The 21,046-nt window shown below is 42.5% G+C and overlaps 1 protein-coding gene across 2 annotated transcripts in view; it reads left to right on the top strand.

Annotated features, from left to right (window-relative positions):
• LOC147707089 (b(0,+)-type amino acid transporter 1-like) overlaps positions 1–21,046 on the top strand; it is a 478,142-nt gene that overhangs the window by 413,929 nt on the left and 43,167 nt on the right. For both annotated transcript variants that reach the window (XM_086926281.1, XM_086926280.1), the window contains exon 5: positions 1,534–1,621. In XM_086926281.1, the coding sequence (XP_086782407.1) occupies positions 1,534–1,621 (88 nt within the window). The remainder of the gene's footprint in view (positions 1–1,533; positions 1,622–21,046) is intronic.

Consider the following 21,046-nt stretch of genomic DNA (forward strand, 5'->3'; position numbering starts at 1 on the left):
CACTTTCAGTCTCTGCAGTCCAGAGGCAGACTTCACAAAGCTGATCTGCCTAATTCTTAATACGATGATTGGACAGCTGAGGTCACTGCGCTCGACTGCCACTGCTGATATGGCGATAAGGCTCTTTATTTGCCTTTTGCAGGAACAGCACTTCATATGCTTTTTGTGCGTGGAAGGGCGTGGAAAATATTTGGGAATACCCTCAATTTTCTAACTTAGCAAGATTAACTTTCTTCACAAGATTTGGAGTGGATTTCCCCCTGGATTTCCCCCTGGAAAGAAATTGGATAAATGGGCCACTTGGGGCATTTTCACACAAGTTTGCTAAGAGCCATAGGTTCTGAGAAGGCAGCGAGGAAAAATTCGAATACATTCATAGTATATCAAGCAAGGGGTGTTGCCCTTCACCCGCCTGAAGACAAGTTTGTAAAATGGTGCAAATGGTGAAATATTCAGCACAACTGTCCCTAAACAAAATCTACAAAGATGTACTTGTTAGAAATAGATCAGAAAATGCAATTTCACAAAACCTATCATTTTTCAAATTCTGAGACTTCTACATTTTACTTCCTTTCAATTTTTTTATCCAGTCTCAATCATTTGGTTTGACTGCAATGTTCGTGAAAAAATAAAATTAAAATAAACACAAATCTCACTGTATCACACCATCGACAGAAAAACTATAGATTGTATAGGCCCTTACATCAACACTGCCACTCGCATACGTGGACATAGAAGTTCGATGTCAGATCCGTTACATCACACATACACAATAAGGGAAATGCCCCGTGGAATAAAAGGCCTGTCTGGCATTGCAGTTGATCACAGGCTTTCTCTGCATGAAACTAATTACTGCCATCCAGACATTTTTGGTTTTGTTCATCATGAACACACCCACTGCATTCCTGAAATGAAGACTATAATAGAAAATATGTTAATTAAGTCTTAATATATTGAAATTTGCCATTATTGTCTCCCTTAGCTACAAGACTTTCCAGCCAGTAAGGGGGCTTTATTGCACACGTCTTTTGTAGAAAGCATGTGCTGGGCTGTAGCAGCTCCAAGGGCAAAGCTGTCAAAGAAATCTAGATCCACAAGATAACTAAGTCTACTAAATGACACTGAACATTTTAGGTCACTCTGCTAAAATAGTGGAGTAAGTTGCAAACCCTTCTAAGGCCTAGTGCTTATAAAATATCCATGAACACTTGCAGCATCTCTGAACTTACAAAGGCAAACCTTTGCCTGCAGTCGGGTCGGGGCACCTGAACCATCAATTTGTTTAGCATAAGTCAACAATATTTACTTGGAATCTAAAATAATTGAATTATTGCAGATATCATACATCTGTGTCAAAGTAATACAAACCAGATTCAGATAAGCTGCAACATGCACGTTTGGATAAAGTAGAAAGCTATTGTATGCTAAAATATTTAAATGCTAACATTTTCAGAATGTGTTTTCCTTAGATGTTTTGAATGAGAAAATGTGTGATAAAGGATGTGTACCTAATTTTATGCTTTATTTATGAAGTATTTGCACCTGGACAATATATGCTGTAACAGTTTCAAGTCTGCTCTACATGAAAATTAAGAAGCCTGATATTCCACGGCCATACAAGGTAATCATAAGAAGTTAATATTTTAGAACAATTAAATGCTCACCTGTCAAGCTGACAGAAAATGTAAGCCTATATTGAATACAGAAGTATCAACTGTTTTTCATACATCTCTCTGATTGGACATCAGTTCCGAGTCATCTGTAACTGGGAGGTGTAAAATGTCAAAGGCATGCTGCTACCCATTGTTGACATATTATGGGCTTTCTTTACCACGCGTTGGCTATCCTTGACTTAACATTGGCCCATACGTGACATATTGTGGGCATTTGTGGTGATCTTCTAGCTATCCCTAGTATACAGGTCAGTATCATAGACTTATTCGGGGGCAATCTTTTTTTTTTTTAAACTTTATTTTTGTGCAGGTATGAAAAGAATACAGTTGTGGCATGCCCATCCCAATATGTCAAACTTACATCATGGTATTTGTCCACAGCCGTTATGCCCACAACCCGGAGGCCGGGCGGCAACACCTAGGTATTCCAGTAGTGTGCAAATGTTTCTAATGTTACGCGTTCCACATGGAACCCCATGATCCTGCTTTTGTCTTTTTCTCCCACAACATCCCCCCCCTTCCCTCCTACCCCCTACAAACTAATAGCACGTCCCCCTCAAGGGGTGATAGTCAGCTCCCAAGTTCATCAAACAATGCGTCACCAGTCCGCCGGTTCCATTCGTGTATAGTGTAGTAGTGCTTGCCCTCACTCCCATAACACAATATAGCATCTCGTATGCACGGAGTCTCTAAATGAGTCACCATCTCGGTCTTGTATGGGTACTCGTCGTTATCAGGTGGTCCCTCCCGCCCTCCCCGCCCTCTACCCCTCTATGGGTTGCCTCCTATGTGCCCTACCTCAAGGCCATGGTATTGTCTCCATTTGCCCCATATCCTATTCGGGGGCAATCTTGGCGATTTCTGGCTATCCTTGCCTTAATAGTAACCAATCCATGACATATTATGGCCATTCTTGCCAACGTTCTGTCTATCCCTGGCATGATGTTCCACATCTTTGCCATATTATGGGATTTCTTGACATTATTCTAACTATGTCTGGGGTGATGATTGTGAGAGTCCACACCATATCATGGGTATCACTGCTGTTTGATGAATATGATAAATGGGTATAATGAGCAGAAGCAGAATCTGTCCACATGTAACAGTAGTAAAAAAAAGTTTTTGGTGAAATTGCAGACTTACATTTGAGGGATAAAGATCATGTATCCGCAAAATCAAAATCCTGTATTTTGAGACAAGCTTTTGTATATCCTTCTTGAAAATGACAAACTGCTATTTGTGAGAATTGATTGTACTTATGCAAATTTAAAAATCTACATTTTATATTGAAATGTCTTTTATTCAGAAAAAGGTAAACTGATATGTATGTCAAAATTACTGCATTTCATTAAAGAAATTGAAACTTGTATTTGATGAATATGTATTGTTCAGATCAGGCGGTTTATTGCTAATTTTGGTTATTTGGTACCGGACAGTATTTACCTTCATTAGTTTGTGTAACTTTTCTGATTCTATAAATTCAGTTATTGAGCAGAATAACAGAACCTGTGTATGATCCTGTGAGATTTGCTTGCTTTATGTGGATTGTGATTGTAAAATGTACAATACTTTTGATTTTTCCACCTTGCCCATTCCAAGAACAATCTCAGCCATAACATAGAAATGAGATTCTACACTAAAGAGTTCGAATGGAAAAATGAAGTGAAAGAATGCATTTGAAAAAGCATGGGACGTGACCACATATTTTACCTACCTGTAGCTCTTTATCCAATTTTCAGGGAAATTGCACTGAAAACTCGCCTACCACCAAGTCATGCTCTTCAGGAGGGTGAGCCTCAACCCTAGTGAAAGATAAGGCTTGGCTGAGCCACCACAAAAGTATTAGAAAATGTAATTCAGACACTCTGGGAGCCTCATTTATGAAAAGTGATGCATCGCTGCGTGAAAACCGCGATGCGTGACTTTTCATTGCGCCCGCCTTGCGACATGATGGCTGCGTCATATTTACAGTATGACGCATCATGTTGCAAGGAGTTACAGACACGCCAGTATTTCTGACGTATTTGTAGGCGCAATAGTGACGCATTGCTAGAGTGTGTCACAAAAGTGATGCAACTCCAACAATGTGTCCTTTCACATGGGGCAAGCACCATGTCAAAGGGCCTGCGTCAGTCTTATGCCTGCTGTGAGGCAGGAGTAAGATATTGGCGCATTTGCACCGTAGAAATGGCGCAGTGAAATTTCGTAGATTTCACTGCGTCACTTATACATGGTTTACTTACGTGGGAACGCCCACCCTGCATACATTATACCTGACACAGGTATAATGTAGCGCAGGGGTTTACAAAGTGACGCATCTGCTTAGATGCATCACTTTGTAAATAGGGCGCAACTGGAGGCATGTTTTACGCTACTGATGCATCACAAAAAGTGATGTAACGGAAGCGCAAAACTGTCAGAAGGCCTCATAAATAAGGCCCTGGATTTTTAGCTAATGTATCTGAATATTATGCTGTAAATTGCGTAAATAGTCCATATTTTTCAAACTTATCTCAGAAAAGACCAGGTTAGAGGAGGTCAGAATTGTACAGTTTCCTTTTCTCAATGCTATTTGAGGTAGGTATACACACCCTATTGCATTTAAAGTTCATCAGATGGCCCGTTTCTACTACACAGGAGTTAGAAGAAAGCAGGTTACATTAGAAAAGGAAAATTGAGGGATAGTCAAATACAAAAGCTGGAAGCCTTGGTATACAAACTGTTAAAGCACGAGTTCATATAGCACTATCACCATTATTCTGATAAACTATAACAAACAATTGCAAATCCGATAGGTATTGGCAGTGAAACAAATTGTCTTTGCCAATGCTTTTTTTGGATTAGAGAACCGTCATGTATGTGCAGTCATCTTCAGCAGCCATCTTTGAACAGATATATTAAAATATTACAAATTAAATTAAAGATGACCGCACTAAAAGCATTTGTAATATTTTAACAAACCCTTTGAAAGATGGCTGCAGGGGATGCTGCAACCACGTTTTAATGACTTTATAAAATAATACTAACCCATTTATAAGTGATAGCCACTCTGTGTGTGCACTCACGAGCGGGCATCTTGAAATGGGTGAAAACAACTTTAAGGCGTATAACCGCTGATTCTGTGGTTGGCGCATTAACAATGGCGTAGCTAGATCTTTAGCTGTCCTGGGCAATCCCTGTGTTTTCTGCCCAGTGACGGACGAAGCATGTAGGAGAGGGGGGGATGTGATGGGGACAGACGACAATGAGTGGGGCGGAGGCGACAGATGACGACGGAGAATAAAAAAATGAAAACGTACCTTGTGCTCTCCGCCACCCCCAAATGCAGTGCCGCCAGGGACGGACTAAACCCCCCTCCCCCAGCTACACCACTGTGCAATAAAGTTTTCAAAAAACAAAAATGAAGTGGGTAAGTAGTATTTGCCTTGCCAACCTTGCGGGAGCTTGCCTACTGGAATGTTCCACATTCCTTTTCTTGACCGTTAGTTGCACCTCCTTGCTGGGATTCCCTATTGGGGCCCACAAAGGCATTACCTAGGTGTAACTTGTGTGGGTTAGCTCAGACACACATAGGGCCTGATTCATGAAGGTAAATGCACACTTTGTGTAAGTTTTTAATTCTTTACAATTCACAAGCCATTTATGAGCAGAATCTTTACAACTGCCTATCTTTTTATTTGTGGAAGCTCCGCCACGAGTACCGAAACTCTGCAGTCGTAAAGATACTAATTGTGAAATTCCTTTGTGAATTGCAAAAAATCATAAGCTTCCACAAAAATATAAGTTTACCTTTGAGAATGAGGTCCTTAGTATTTTGGCGCAAAGACCCATCTAGTAGGTTAGTCAGATTTGGGTTAGCGTAAAAAAGAGCACCTCTTAGAAACTGGAACTAACATGAAGATTAATTTCTCCAAATATACCACAATTTACATGTGTGCAAGACAGCATACATACAATGTTTGGATTGTTTCAGAATCTGTCTAGATGTAGCCTTTAGTACTTGAAGAGTATGCTTCCCATACAACTCCTATGCTAGACAACAGGCACACACCTCTGCACTGTGGTGCAAAGGTCATGTGTGGCACTATACAACCTGTAAAGTGCACTAGCACAGGGGAAGACAGTATAAATATGGATCGGCAGTACTTTCTCCCACTTGTGCAACACAGCGCAACAACTTTGTTTGCAGTACTGTAAATCTGCCCCTTAAAGTGTATTCCTAACCTGTACACTTTTAACCCTCGCACCCTCAGGCATTTAGAAATTAAACTGAAATTATCTTTCTTTGTTATTTCTCTTAACTTACCTCACCTCTTCTATCTTAAACCTCTCTCTCAACATAACTGTATACCTTCATCCTCTCTGTGTATCTCAGTTCTCTCTACCTCACCTTTGTCTGTCACCGTTCTCTCAATATACCCAGTACACCAAACTCGACTTTATTTACCCCTAACTCACTCTTCTGACCTTGCCCCTCTCTCTATCGCTTTCTGTGCCTACAGCTGTCACTCTCGATCCCCTCTTGCTACTCTCTACCTCACCCCTCTCCCTGTACCCCAGTTATTTGGCCACATGACCTCAATTTATCACTCCTCCATCTATTTCACTACTCAGACAACCCCATCTCTAGATGTACTGCTCTTCTCTATCTCTCTCTCCATGTCTTACCTCTCTACCTCACTCTTAGCCCTTTCCCTAACTTACCACTCACCTCTTTAACTTCTCTCTTTCTCTCACAACTCTCTACCTCTGTATAACCCCAAACTCTCTTTCGCGTTTTCATTCATGTATGTCTTTGAACATCCTCTTTTTGCCTTACACCACATTCATCTTTCTATCCCTTACCTCTTTCTCTAACTCTCTCTGTTACACTACTCTTTTCTTGGCCCGTATTTCTATACCTCTTCTCATTCTGCTCTCTCGCTACCTCACATCTCTGTCTTGTTTCAAGTCTCTCTGCCTAACCTTACTTTTCACTGCCATTACCACTGTCAATGTCAATTTTTTTTCTGTTACCTCTCCCTACCTCATCTTTTGGGGTAATTTTCTCCACTGCCTAGATCTACATTCCCTTCTGCCTATCTCTATTTCTCTCGACACGCTCTACAACGTTCCCTTTTCTACCTCTCTATTTTTCCTTCTTGCTACCACACCTTTATCTATTTACTTCACTTCTCTTTCTGCCTCACATTTCTCTATCTCTTCCTCTTATTAAGTCTAGTGTTCGTCAATTGCTCTCCTGCCCTCTTTATGCGTTTGTCTATCTAGTCCTGTATAGTGCTCCATCTCACTTCTTCTACTCAGCAGGGTCACTTGTACCTGTCTGCCCAGAGAAGTAAAGAGGAGAAGAGGGTGAAAGGAGAATCTTATTAGATTTTTACATATGGAAAGGAAATTCTAAGAGAAGCACTTTATTTTCACTATTGCAGCAGGATTTCCAGTAGTGAAGGGAGTACATTTGTGATTATAAATATTCGTAAAAACTAAAAGCAACCATTTGCAGTTCTATATGCATTTCTCATTTATCTTAATTTAACATTTAAAAGGCCATCCAAAAGCATGGTTTTCCTTCGATGAGAGTAACAAACTAGCTACACAATGTTGTTGAAAGTAAATAAAAAGCTAGTTCCAAATGGAAAAAACAAATGACTATTTGTTAGTGCTTTCTTTGGGTACTATATTGGTTGGAGTTCACCAGGCAGCTTGAGCTTGTGTCTGTTATTGCGAGTCTCCGTTTCTGAAGGTTTAATAATTAAATATTCTTCGGAATTATGCAACCCTGCCAAGTACCCCGCATCAGGTTTTAGATTACCACATTTCAGTGTGGTGGTCTGCATCACCGCATTGAAATGCAAAGTCACGCATAATAGGCATAGCGCCTACCACAGCCGTAGCGCTGCTATGCTGACTGTGAAAGCAGCTGAAGTGGCAGAACGCCGTGGTGAGCGCTCTGCGCCCGGGAGGCTTTGGGTGCTGGCTGAGGCTAAGCTACTTGCTAACAGGATACAATGTATCAATAGTATTTCCGTGGCATTACCTTCTGACTGAGTAATGTGTCAGGAGAGGCTGTGAGCAAAGGCTGCTACCGAGACATGATCAGCCAACTCAGAATAGTGACTTGGGGTCATATGTAGGTAATTTCCATTTTGCGATTCCCAAATAGCAATTTTTAAGGAATCGCTATTTGAGAATAGCAAAATGGAATGTAGGTAAAAATTGGCAATTTTTTTGCGAATCTCTAACCTTCCTTAATTGCGATTTGCAAATTGCGAATCGCAATTAAGGAATGAGTGTCCAATTTCTAGAGGCCCACGGGAATGAATGGGGATACATTCTCAAATTGCGATTTTCTCATAGAAAATCGCAATTTGAGTATCGCAATTCCAAGGGTGCCAGGGTGTCCAAAGGGCACTTGTTGCACCCCTGAAATGTGTCTGTAAGTACATGTGGCGCACATACATGCCCTAAGGGCATGTCTGTGCGCCACATGGCACTTTTAATTTTTTTTAAAAATGCATTTTTTAAGGAATTCCCAAAATACCATCTAGGTGGTATTTTGTGATTCCTTATGCAAAAATCGCAATTTTTAAAGCATCCCTACATAGCATTTAAGGAATCGCAATATTGCGATTCCTTAAATGCTATAAGAAAAATAAGGAATCGCAATTTTTGCGATTCCTTATTTTGCTAAGTGGCACCTACATATCAAAACGCCGTTTGCGATTCGCAAACGCCGAAATGCGCCGAATTTCTGCATTTACGAATCGCAAACGGCCATAGTGACTTTAATATGCACTCTGCTGCGCAGGACGTCACGTCCTGCTACCCGCTGCGGCTGTGCGAATGGGTGGCTGCAGTTTTAACCTCTTCCAAGCTCATGACGAGCTGAGCTCGTCATAAGCCACGGTGCTCTGGTGCATGGCCCGTGGAACGCTCAGGTGCGGGGAGAATTCCCCCGCTGTGCTGAACGTTCCACTGAGCCAATGCACCTGTGACCAGCTGAGCTAGTCATGAGCACAGGAGCACTGTAGCTCATGACGAGCTCAGCTCATCATGAGCATGCGGGCGCTGTGCACGCCTCTACCCCCCCAGCACAGGGGGGAATAACCCCCACAGCGAAGGGGTTAAGTAAAGTTTGTGGGACTCAGGCTGCTGCAGTGGCACTGCTCACACTGCCACCCTGTCATTTATCAATGAATCCCCGTGACCGCCGGACCTAACCCCACGGATCACGGCGGCTGCTGGAGCATGGAGCACACACTGTTACTGTACGGTTTGTCAGTCTTAGACAGGGCGCCTCTAGAGAGTCTTAATCTGACTCAAAATAAAATTTGCTTTAAGCATGCTTAGCTGTGACCTCCCACTCTCCGCTTTCCAATGCAGCGGTGCTTACTGCTCATTTCGCCGGCGGCAGTTGAGTGAGTCTGTGAGTTAAAATTAAATTATGAACGTCTTCCAGACCGCTTTATCTATTTTCTGAAATTTTGGCTAGAGTCTGATAAATGAAAGCCGTTTAACACTTATATCTTATGCTTTGCAACAGTTAACTTAGAGTTTCTGGTTGCTGAAATGAGTGTAATTTTTTATATTTGTGTTTCTCTCGTCTTCAGTGCTTGATTTTGCTCGCAAGAAAGTGTCACTTATAGTCGTTGAAATGTCAATCATAATTACACTGATATTCTGAAAATGTCACACATAGCAATCTGAAACCTCGGCAGCTATGCTTATGAGGGCGTGAATTAGCCAACAAGTTGGTAATAAGTGTAAAGTTGTTCCAAACAGGCCGGCCCCAAAATATATATTACCCAGGGCCCCACTAATCCTTAAGATGCCACTGCTCCCCGCGCAGATATGATTGCAAGGCACCACTTATATGCGGTCTTCTCGTGGCAGCATCACTGATCTTTCTCTGCGAGTGTCAGCTCCAACCTACCCCTCCTTGGTCCTCCTCAGTGGGATGCATTAAGAACACATGGGCGAGGTTTAAGTAGGTGAGGTCAGAACATGGCGAGATCCCCAGTCTCATGAGAGCAGGAGATCTTGTGAGACCCTGATATGTTCAGAGCGTGGATGGTATGAAAAGGAAGAACGCCTTCCCCGCATATACGACTCTATTATTCAGAGTCAGGAAGAGGCAGGACCTGTATTTAAATAATATTGTTAAGGAAAATAATGTGTTTTTTTTTTTTTTTTGGGGGGGTGGCGTTGCTTGGACAGCAATGAGGACGGGCGCCTGAGTCCGTTACCTCCATCAACCCGAGGGAAATAACGGCGATTTATTGAGCGAAACTAAAGCAGCGTAACAGCCAAACTACAAGCACGGACGCCAGAACATCAGGAACACAGACTGAGGTACCCCACCACAGCAAAAGGAAACCGCAAAGCCAAGAAACGGTCTTCAACACAAGACCAAGATAGACGCGAAGAGGGGTAGAAATGGCGCTGCACTGGTGCTAGCCCTGGTAGGAGAGGATCGGGCCCGAGAAGAGGAGAGTGAGAAGAACCGACAACAGAGCACCCACCTGTGCGGGGCGTGGCTTGGCACGCAATGGAGATGGACATGGTAGGGTAGAGCTCCGGCCTGAGCTCCCCTTTCCTGGGCCATTTCTCCGATTCTTGACGAACTGTTTCAATCTGTGTCTCAAGAGGCACGAGTTCCATGGCATTATTGCATAGTCCCTCTCAGTGCACTGCAGGCTGATCGAATGTGATTAGTCTTTCAGTTTGAACCTCTTGGATTGTTGCAAGTTTGGGTATTCTGTTGTTTCTCGGGAGTCCACTGGGCCTACTGTTGATTATAGGCCACATGCTTGTGGTTTTACCAGGTCGATTGATACAACTCTGTTCTCCTTTTTACCAGCAAGGGGCTGTAGTACTACTGATCTTGTTCCGTTGATTGCTAAGACAGGTACTGCTTTTCTGTAAGAAGGCCCAAATTCCTTTTTCACCGCTATTTTTTCTCTGAGTAGATCCCCAATCTTTATTTATTTATTTATGGAATTTTTAGTGCGCAACTAATACCCTAAGGTGTCTAGGCGCAGCAAATACTCAGGATTACAGCACCAATCAGAGCACGTTCTCATTGATTGAAAAGCCAAGTCTTCAGTGATTTGCGGAAATTAATAAGGGTGGGAGCAGTTTTAATGTGCAAAGGAAGTGAGTTCCAAAGCACGGGAGCTGTTACCAAGAATCGTCTATCACCCCAAGTAGCCGTTCTTGTCCGGGGGACGGTCAAAAGATAGCTAGCTGCTGATCTTAGATTCTTTTTGGGGATGTACACCTGGAAAGCCTCTTTTAAAAACTTCGGTCTGGAATCCAGACAGGCCTTGCTGGGGCTGGTGGTGCCTCGTCAGTGGTAGCTGGCTGTTGCTTTAACTTTATGTTGCTTAAGGATTTTCTTGTTTCGTTCCAGTCCTGTAAAACAGCCAAACGATCTTTGATGTCAAAGTCTGTTTTCTTATCTTGTACCACTGATACCTGACAATCTAAGTCCTGAATTCGCATTCTAGTTCCGAACAATAGTTTGTATGGGCTGAAACCTTTTAGACAATTTCTTGGCAAGTTATTTAGGCTTAACTGGACACTTATTAAATGTTTGACCCACCCAGCACCTGAACCTAATACCTTCGCTGTTATAGATTGCTTTATGTCCCGGTTTTTTCTTTCTATCACACTGTTCCCTTCGGGGTGTGACGGACAAGAATACTGCAAGCCAACGCCCATGCTGGCCATGGCCTCCTTATAAGCTCGAGAGCTGAAAGTAGGACCCTGGTCAGAATGGAACATGGAAATTGCGTATGTGCCGATAAAGACTCGCAGATCTTTTATAACCGTTCTGGCGTCAGCCGAGCGCTGGAGGCCACATTTTTTAAGTGGGTTTAGCCTTCATGATGTACAATGGGACGCGTTTCTCTTGTTTGATTGCGCAGATCGCCTAATGCTTTCTATTAGGGCTTCTGACACTACACTGGCCGGTTCTCCACTGCGATCTCTATTGCAGTCTTCACAGTTTTTTGCAAACTCATGAATACCTTCACTCATTTCCGGCCACCAGTACTCTGATTCCAATTCTCTCAGAGTCCCTGATTGTTTGGTGTCTCAGACCCAACCCCATATGTGCTTCCTGTAATAGGAAACCTCTCCGTTTCATGTTTGGAATTACCCTATCCCCCACTCCAGGGATTCGAGCAAAAGGAACGGAGTTTGCATCAATTACGTATGCATAATTGAGTGGATAGTTCACGGGGGGTGTGTTACCGCTACAACGCATCTTTTACAACGTAATGCTGTTACAACGCAGCTATTACATCGCAAATACCATTACAATGCATGCCATTACAACGCATGGCATTACATAGCAGATGCTATTACAACGCATACCATTACATCGGAAGTATTGGTAAGTATTATTATTTTTTTTTTATTTTATTTAATATTTTATAATTGATTTAATTATTATTAATTATTAAAAAATATTTATTTCGTTTTTAAATATTATAAATTAAATATATTAATTTAAGTATTTTTAAAAATAAGTATGAGTATAGGAGTATATGTTTTGGGGTACTGATGTATATGTTTTGGGGTGTTTGGGTATTTTTAGGTTTTAGGGCAGTGTTTGGGTTTTGGGGTACAGGGGTATTTTTAGGTTTTAGGGCAGTGTTTGGGTTTTGGGGTACAGGGGTGTTTTTAGGTTTTAGGGCAGTGTTTGGGTTTTGGGGTACAGGGGTGTTTTTAGGTTTTAGGGCAGGGTTTGGGTTTTGGGGTACAGGGGTGTTTTTAGGTTTTAGGGCAGTGTTTGGGTTTTGGGGTACAGGGGTGTTTTTAGGTTTTAGGGTAGGGTTTGGGTTTTGGGGTACAGGGGTGTTTTTAGGTTTTAGGGCAGGGTTTGGGTTTTGGGGTACAGGGGTGTTTTTAGGTTTTAGGGCAGGGTTTGGGTTTTGGGGTACAGGGGTGTTTTTAGGTTTTAGGGCAGTGTTTGGGTTTTGGGGTACAGGGGTGTTTTTAGGTTTTAGGGCCGGGTTTGGGTTTTGGGGTACAGGGGTGTTTTTAGGTTTTAGGGCAGGGTTTGGGTTTTGGGGTACAGGGGTGTTTTTAGGTTTTAGGGCAGGGTTTGGGTTTTGGGGTACAGGGGTGTTTTTAGGTTTTAGGGCAGGGTTTGGGTTTTGGGGTACAGGGGTGTTTTTAGGTTTTAGGGCAGTGTTTGGGTTTTGGGGTACAGGGGTGTTTTTAGGTTTTAGGGCAGGGTTTGGGTTTTGGGGTACAGGGGTGTTTATAGGTTTTAGGGCAGGGTTTGGGTTTTGGGGTACAGGGGTGTTTTTAGGTTTTAGGGCAGGGTTTGGGTTTTGGGGTACAGGGGTATTACGACTTTATATAAATTAAATTAATTAAATTAATTTTATTTAATTTAATTACATTAATAACTATATTTACAATTATTAATTTAATTGTATCAATAAACGATTATAATTAAATTATAAATTAAATTAATTAAATTAATTTTATTTAATTTAATTACATTAATAACTATATTTACAATTATTAATTTAATTGTATTAATAAACGATTATAATTAAATTATATTACTTAAAAATGTTTAATTAATTAAATTCTTTTAATTATATTAAATATAATTATATTATGTATTATTTATAATTTAATTAAATTATAATTATCTTTATTGTAATTAATTACATTATATTATTTTCTATTTTTAAATTTTTTATATTTTATTAATTATATTATTTTAAATATATTAAATTAATATCAATTTTAATATTTATTAAATTACTATAATTAAATTAATTACTGTTTAAAAAATGTTATATTATTTTTATTATTTTAAATTAATTTAATTAACTTTATTACATTTTTTTTAAAAAAGATATACTTACCTATACTTACGATGTAATGCCATGCGTTGTAAAAGTATCTGCTATGTAATGCCATGCGTTGTAATGGCATGCATTGTAATGGTATTTGCGATGTAAAAATCGCGTTGTAACGGAACGCGTTGTAATACATCGCGTTGTACTGACACCAATCCGTTCACGGGTAGTGCTGCACAGTCGCCTTTTACGGACGTTTTGACTGCCAGCATAGTTTCCCCGTCTGTGTTTTTCTGCACGCTTTTTTGTGGCTACGGAAGCCGGTTTAGTTGCTTCCGCTGTGGCTGTATTAGCCAATGAATTCCCTGCAACGTGAACGCCATCTCGTTGATGACTCAGAGTGTGTATCACATGAGTCTTTTGTAGTTCTTTCTGTAAAAGAGCTACCTGTTTCCAGAGCAATTTATGCTTTATTGTGGCACCTGTCATCTTTGTAATCATTTTCAATCCAGCTCTGCAACTTATTATTGTAAGAGTTGACGCATAAATGAGAATCTCACACGATTAGTGTCGGGAATTCACGTTCTGCATTTTCAAGCGCCATCTTTAAACATCTGATTTCAGCTCTCTGAGCCGAACAGTATCGAACTGATTCAGTTTTTGTTATTTTCGGTCTGAATTTACCGCACAGCTAACGACCTTTAACAATCGCATAGGCTGCATCGTAGGATTTACTCTCTACATGCAACTCGGGCACAACTCATTTAAAAAACTAGTCTGGAAAACCGTTAAAACACTATCCTTACTAGAGGACAAGGCCACATTCGCTAAAAGAAACCATGCCTGGATGTCATTAAACTCTTATAAAACGCTGATACCACAACCCTACTTCAGCCAGGGTTATCCTAAGACAATAAAATTGAAGTTCTTGAAACATAGACTAGGGGTTCTGCCCAGTGGAGAGTATCTTCCACCATGGCTCAGGAGAAACGGCCACGAAGTCTGTCCTTTTTGCAAAACAGACAAGGGCGATATACTTCATCTGACCTGCCTTTGCGAAGAGCTACGGCCAGCCCGTCAACAGCTCATAAAGGCCCAGCTTAAGCAGCTAGGAACTTGCACAAGAAGGCAAGCGGTTCTCGCCTGCCTGAACCCTTCGAACACGCAACTGAATTGCAGATACGTTAAGTTCCTTGCAATGATCGAGCAAAAATTGTCATAGATAACATGTAGGCGGCCTACAGGACTCACAGGAATACGCTGCCCCGCCTTAAAGACAACTGCTCCTTGCTAATCAGACTGGGTTTTTCTGTGTACGCTTTTTAACGACGAGAATAATGCACAAATCTTAATGATTTTTTAATGTATATATTATTTTACTTTTTTCTTATGTTTACTGATTGTAATACGCTTTGCACTGGTTTTAATTAACTATGCATAATAAACTTACTTACTCTCTACGTTGAAATGTTGTACAAATCTATCTGTATAGATTATACAGGCGTACTGTGGGAGAGGCAGAAGTTCGATTGGCAGAGGATATTCTTCTTCATATTCTAAATCATTCAGTTTTTTTAATTGTGGGGCGAAATAGTATTTCACATCTTCCGCTCCTAGAGAATCTACACACTGTATCCATTTTGGATCCAGTGACACTGTAGGCAGGTTTACTGGGCTGAATAGCGCCTCGAAGGTGGATTCCGCTGTGAGGATACTGATCCTTTTGCCATGTGCTAGTTCTCGTTCATTCGCTAATGCAATTTCTACTGCTTTCACAGTATTTTCTGTTGGACTGAATGTTTTTTCTGCTTGTGTGTACAAGTGAGATTTAATTGAAATTGGTACCTTTTCTCCCTCATTAGAGGTCAGGTACGTGAATCCGCATCTTCCTGGGATGACTCGGATTACAAGATTGCGTGTGTTGTCACGTGTATCTAATTTTGTTTTTGCTAACATGTCTATTTGCAGTGATCTCAAAATTTCTGTGTGTTTTTGAGTCCAAGTGATTTGTTTAAAATCAGGTTTAATTAGTTCGTAGAGAGGTTTAACCCTCTCCGCGTAATTTAGAATGTAAGTTCTTCTGAAATTCAGAAAACCTAGAATCGATTGTAAGTTCTTCAGCGTTTTTGGAGCTTGGAGTACAGCGCACTTCTCTAAGAAGTTGTCCGCTAGGCTTTTTCCTTCACTTGATAATTCGTATCCTAAAAATAATACTGTCAGATGGGCAATTCGAGACTTTTTAAAGTTGAATTTGTAACCCTCTGCTGCGAACCCAAGTATAATGGTGTTCACTCTTTTCAAGTGAGTCTCCAAGTCGTCGTCTGTGAGATAGATATCATCTACGTAAGATAATGCCTCATCATCATATATTTGTAGTAACTCTGTTACTCTGGCTGAGAATAGTCCTGGGCTGTTCTTGAACCCCTGTGGGAGCCTACAGAAATTTTTCTGAGACCCCATTACTGAGAAAGTGGTCCAGTATCTGCTTTCTGGTGCAATGTTTTGACAAAAGAAACCATTAGATATGTCTAATGTCGTTTTATATTTTTTCCTAACTATGTTGTTCATTGTCTGTAGTCCAAAACTAGACGATATGAATTGCCTGGTTTGGAGACAGGAAACAAAGGATTGTTCATTTGAGAGATGCATGTTTCAATCACCCCCTGGTATTCAAGTTGATCTAAAATCTCCCTGGCTTCTTTTTTAGCTTCTTGCTTAATGGGATACTGCCTTTGTGCAGTCGGTTCACTTTTTAACTGGATTTTGTGAGGAGGAGAGTCCTCATCCCATCCTACATGATTTATATATAATTCCGGTGCCTGGGCCACTGCCCATTTCCTTGCATAAGTATATTTTTTGTGAATCGGAATGTGATTCGAGAAGGCAGGCATAATCATTTCTTCGCAACGAGGGCACTCCCTGACAAACTCTGGGGGCCAATCTTTTTCAGCTAACAGAATGTCATAGCCTTTTGAGAGTTTATCCCAAAATAGACCCCTTATTTTCCTAGTCTTATCACCCTCTATACGTAATGTTATTTCGTATATCTTATGGGGCTCGCTAACTCTGGTGTCGGCAGTTTCAACCTGAATGTATTCATTCGTGTCCATTGTCTCGAGATGACTCATCAGGATCTTGCGGGCTATACTGATTTCTGCTGCACTGTCTAACATTGTCTGTGCCCACTCCCCGTTTTTCAACTGTGTCCTCAGTATTCTCGGCATGTTCGATTACTCTAATACTGGCTACCTTCTTTTTGGGAAATTGAGATTTTTTACTCTGAGCAGGTTCCTTGTCTTTGGACTTGGTGTGCTCTCCTGGGTCTGACCGTCCTCTTCTTTCCGATTTCTGCGAAAAAGATCGAGAGGGACGTGTATCAATACTTTGATATCTATCAGGCTTTTTCAAATTATCCCTATTTCTAAGGTTATATCTTTTCTAAGAAGGCTCCCTCTGGGGAGACTGGTGTTCTCGAGTCTGAGTTTTTTCCCTCCGTCGAGGAGACCTTCCTCTGGACTGGAAAACTTTTTCTTTGGGAGTGGATTGTTTATTTCCATCCCAGCTCTTTTTAGGAGTGTTTGAATTATTTTTAATAAATAATTTTACTAACTCTCTATATGCTTTTGTTAATTCTCTTATGTTAACTAAGAGTTCTTTACTTGACATTTTATCAATGTCCGGATGTGGTGTGTAGCTGGCTAGAACCGGCCACGTTGCTCCTGGTCTACCTAGTGGACCGAGCCTAGTTATATGATCATTGTGTTTTAGGGCGCCTTTAAACCAAAGCAAATGCTCTTGGAATTTTAATGGGATTTCAGTCTCCTCGAAAGGAGCGTACTCTTCCGGTGGATCCCCTACTATATAGTAGTGGAACTCGTGTGTTGCGGTGTTTGCCGCTGGAAATTTTATCCAAGAATAGAATACCTCTGTCTGTCGATATTCGTGTGCCTCTAGCACGAAGACGACTGTGCCACCTTGTGTGTTCAGTCCATTTTCTATAAGTTTTGACGTTATAGATTTTCTTAGATGTGCCGGGATTATTATTGCACCCGGTTCATTAGTACCGTCGTCCCGTTGATTTGCATCTGCTGCGGTTTCAACGGTCCCGTTTTCTAACACTGACATTTTATTGTCAGGAAAGTTTTTGCAGAGCAGGTCTCCAAGGAGACAAAGATTAGGTGCACAATATTTTGGAACACTGTATCCTTCAACGTTGAATAAACCAGAGCTTTACATAGGAATCTCTTCCTACTGAGTTCGGGCGGATTTTAACCTTTCACCCACTCCAGACGTCTATTGGAGTATTTACGGGAGAAAGGGGTCTGTGTGAAAAATGCACGACTGAGTTACTCTAACGTCTTGCTTTAGTTTTATCGCCTTACCAAACGTTTGGGTGCCATGTAGTGTAGTTCCTATTTTCCCAATAGGCCCTGTGCATTGGAATAACATAAACAGTAGTATGGACGGTCCACTGACTATGCTAAACTTAATTGGGTTTGTTACCTACTAGCTCAGAGGTCACTGGAAACTTTCTTGACTGAATAGGAAGTGATCAGCTTCCCTGGTACAGACAAGAAGGGATTCGGTTTTCCAACAACCGCATAAACATAACAACTTTGCTCCTTAGAATAAGAGTCCATCTCTAGAGTTGTGTGAAACAATAGACAGTTATTTTACTCAGTCAGTTTTGTGCAGATTACTTTCACCAATATGCAGAGAATAGAGAGACGGGCGTTTTCAATAAAAAGGTATTATTTATTGAACAGTCTTTCTTCTCATACAAGAGAAATGTATTGCCACAATTGCAAGACTAGTTATTATAAAAAGTGTGTACAGTAAGATGAGTATTGCGAAATATTACTGTAAAAGCATTGATATGGTTTCTTAGGTATGCAATGGTTTACAATGAATAAAACATATATACATTCATATATAAATTTAGCTAACATACTCAACTGGTGCTTCTAACTACGCCTACCCCAGTGTACCTGACCTAAGCCTAATACTTGGGAGGGGAGTAAGTAAGTAGCTTTAGTTAAGTTGGTTTTGCAAAGGTTTGCTTCAAGAATTCTCTCTAAGGGTTTAGTCAACACCATACCTCTGGAATAGAATGTTGGAGGTCTGGTATCTCATTCCAGGGATTCGATATCCCAGTCACTCGCAAGAGTAGGCTGGAAACGCTGGAGCTGGATTTCTCGGCAGGAGAAAAGACAGCGTCTCTCTCAGCGCGTCGAGGAAGAGGAGGAGGGGCAGCGTCCGCAGGCAGCTTGCATCTGCTGGGCTCTGAAGGGGACAGCTATTCAGCTCCTGTGTTCACCACACCATCGTTCGCTCGTTAGCAGCGATAGTAGCGATAGTAGCAGCCATGTTAGGATCAGCTGCATCAGCATTTGCTTAAGGCAACGTTGGTACTATTTATACCTGAAAGGTGCCTGGTTTGACGTAAGTTTTTGGACATAAGACGTCAATAAAGATGTCACTAGGAAGTCATCGTCTCTCAGTGCTCATTAGAGTTCTATTACTAATCAAAACATAGCAAGCGGGGCTTTCCCAGGTTGCTGAGTTTTTATCTTGTTGAAGAACTCGGAGTGTAATCTAGGAATCTTAGATAGTAGCTTCTGCTGTGTCATTTGCACTAATGAGCTGCAAAGGAAGTTGCAGAGGAAGCGATTCTGAAATGTGGCTCTGATCGTGTGAGGTCAGAGACGAGTTTCTGAATATTGCATTTGATCGGTTATGCCAATATAGGGGTACAAAGGGATTATAGCCGTATAGGGGCATAAGGTCACAGTATCAATCAGGGTCCTAGATTAGAACGCGACACTACCACACCACCATATAAACTCGCCAGTGTCTTTGCGGTGCACCCTCATCGCCTACACTGCCCCGCTAAACATCCCCAGGTAGCCGTTGGTGCGGGATTGAGAGACACGAAGGCTGCCTGGCGTTACTGTAGCTCACATCACTGCACGCCGGACCCGCATCTGAAGATACCGGCCCATTGGACGCTTGTATGGCGTTACTGTAGCTCACATCACTGCACGCCGGACCCGCGTCTGAAGATACCGGCCCATTGGACGCTTGTATGACTGATGCTGGAGCTACCCTTTGGGAAACCCCTCTCAGCTTCTACAAGGTGCCCTCATTGTCTGCTCAACTTAACTGTACGCTCGCTGATGGACACCGGTGTTGGCGCCGATCCAACAGGCACGGAATCACGCAGGCAGTGTGGTGCCACAGCTGTTGCCGCCTCTTCAGGCCCGGACTGTGCTTGTGGATACAGACCTTCCGGAAGACTACATAATCACCCCCTGGTGCTGCGCTTGGGGCTGCTCCTCTTGTGCACAGGACCTGTATAACCGCCACACCTGGCCCATGTCTGGGGGGGGTGAAAACACAGACCGGAACCTGAGGCGCATCGACGAAGGGGAAACTGCCCAAATCGACGACCAGGATCGATGCGGAGCAGGTGACATCAAAACTGGACAATGTACTGGCCGTCATGGAACATCTGGAAGAATCCCTTCAGCAGACTCGCACCTCCCTGGAAACCAAGATCGACAGTGTGGTGATTGACTTGACCCACCTCAAGGCCGATCATAAGAAGCTACAAGAACGCACTACAACCTTGGAGGGAGCAGTGGCGTCGCTGGAACCCACGGTGAGCCAAGCAGACAAACATATACGAGACCTGCTCAACCGGGTGGAATTTTTGGAGGAACGTGCTGAGGATGCGGTAGGACGGGCACAAAGAAACAACATTCGGCTAGTAGGCATCCTGGAAAAATGGGAAGGGGCGGACCCCACTCGGCGAGTGGAAGACTGGCTACGAGACCTGCTGCCGGAGGGCACACTATCCCCTCACTTCATAGTAGAACGTGCACACCGAGTGCCCATGAGACCCCTCCCTCCTGGCTCCAACCCCAGACCTCTAATTCTTCATGTCCTCAACTACAGGGACCGCGACACGATCCTACGGGAATCCAGGAAGCTTGGCAACATTCAGATAGACAATGCCACAGTGATGCTTTTCCCCGATTACACTGTGCAGGTACAAAGACAATGGCACTCCTTCCTAGAGGAGAAGCGGCGGCTGCGACAGGCAGACCTCAAATACTCGCTACTCTTCCCCGTCAAACTAAGGGTGGTGGCGCAGGATAAAACGCACTTCTTCACTAGCCCCGAGGAAGTCGAGGCCTGTTTGGATGGAGGAATGGCTGGGACGCCTAGGAGAGCGCAGGGGTCCACCACAGTATCACGCGCACGAGGGTCGAGGCGGCGCCTTAGGCGCAGAACACCCACACCCCCCCGCACACAGGATACACCGACCCACTCTCCACCAGCGGACCAGATCCTACAGGAGCAACGTGATGCGCTACGCAAAGTCACGGAAATCAGCAGCTCCCCGATTCCATCCTTTGCCCCTAACGCCAGCCCGACCACGTTTCTGAGTGACGACGAGGCAATCTACGGGATACCGGACTCCCAACAATCTACGGACCCTCGAATGTCATGCCGCAAACAGTGGACCTTCTCGGCTGAGAG

This window comes from Lissotriton vulgaris, chromosome 6, assembly GCF_964263255.1.
Source record: "Lissotriton vulgaris chromosome 6, aLisVul1.2, whole genome shotgun sequence".
Lineage (NCBI taxonomy): Eukaryota > Metazoa > Chordata > Amphibia > Caudata > Salamandridae > Lissotriton > Lissotriton vulgaris.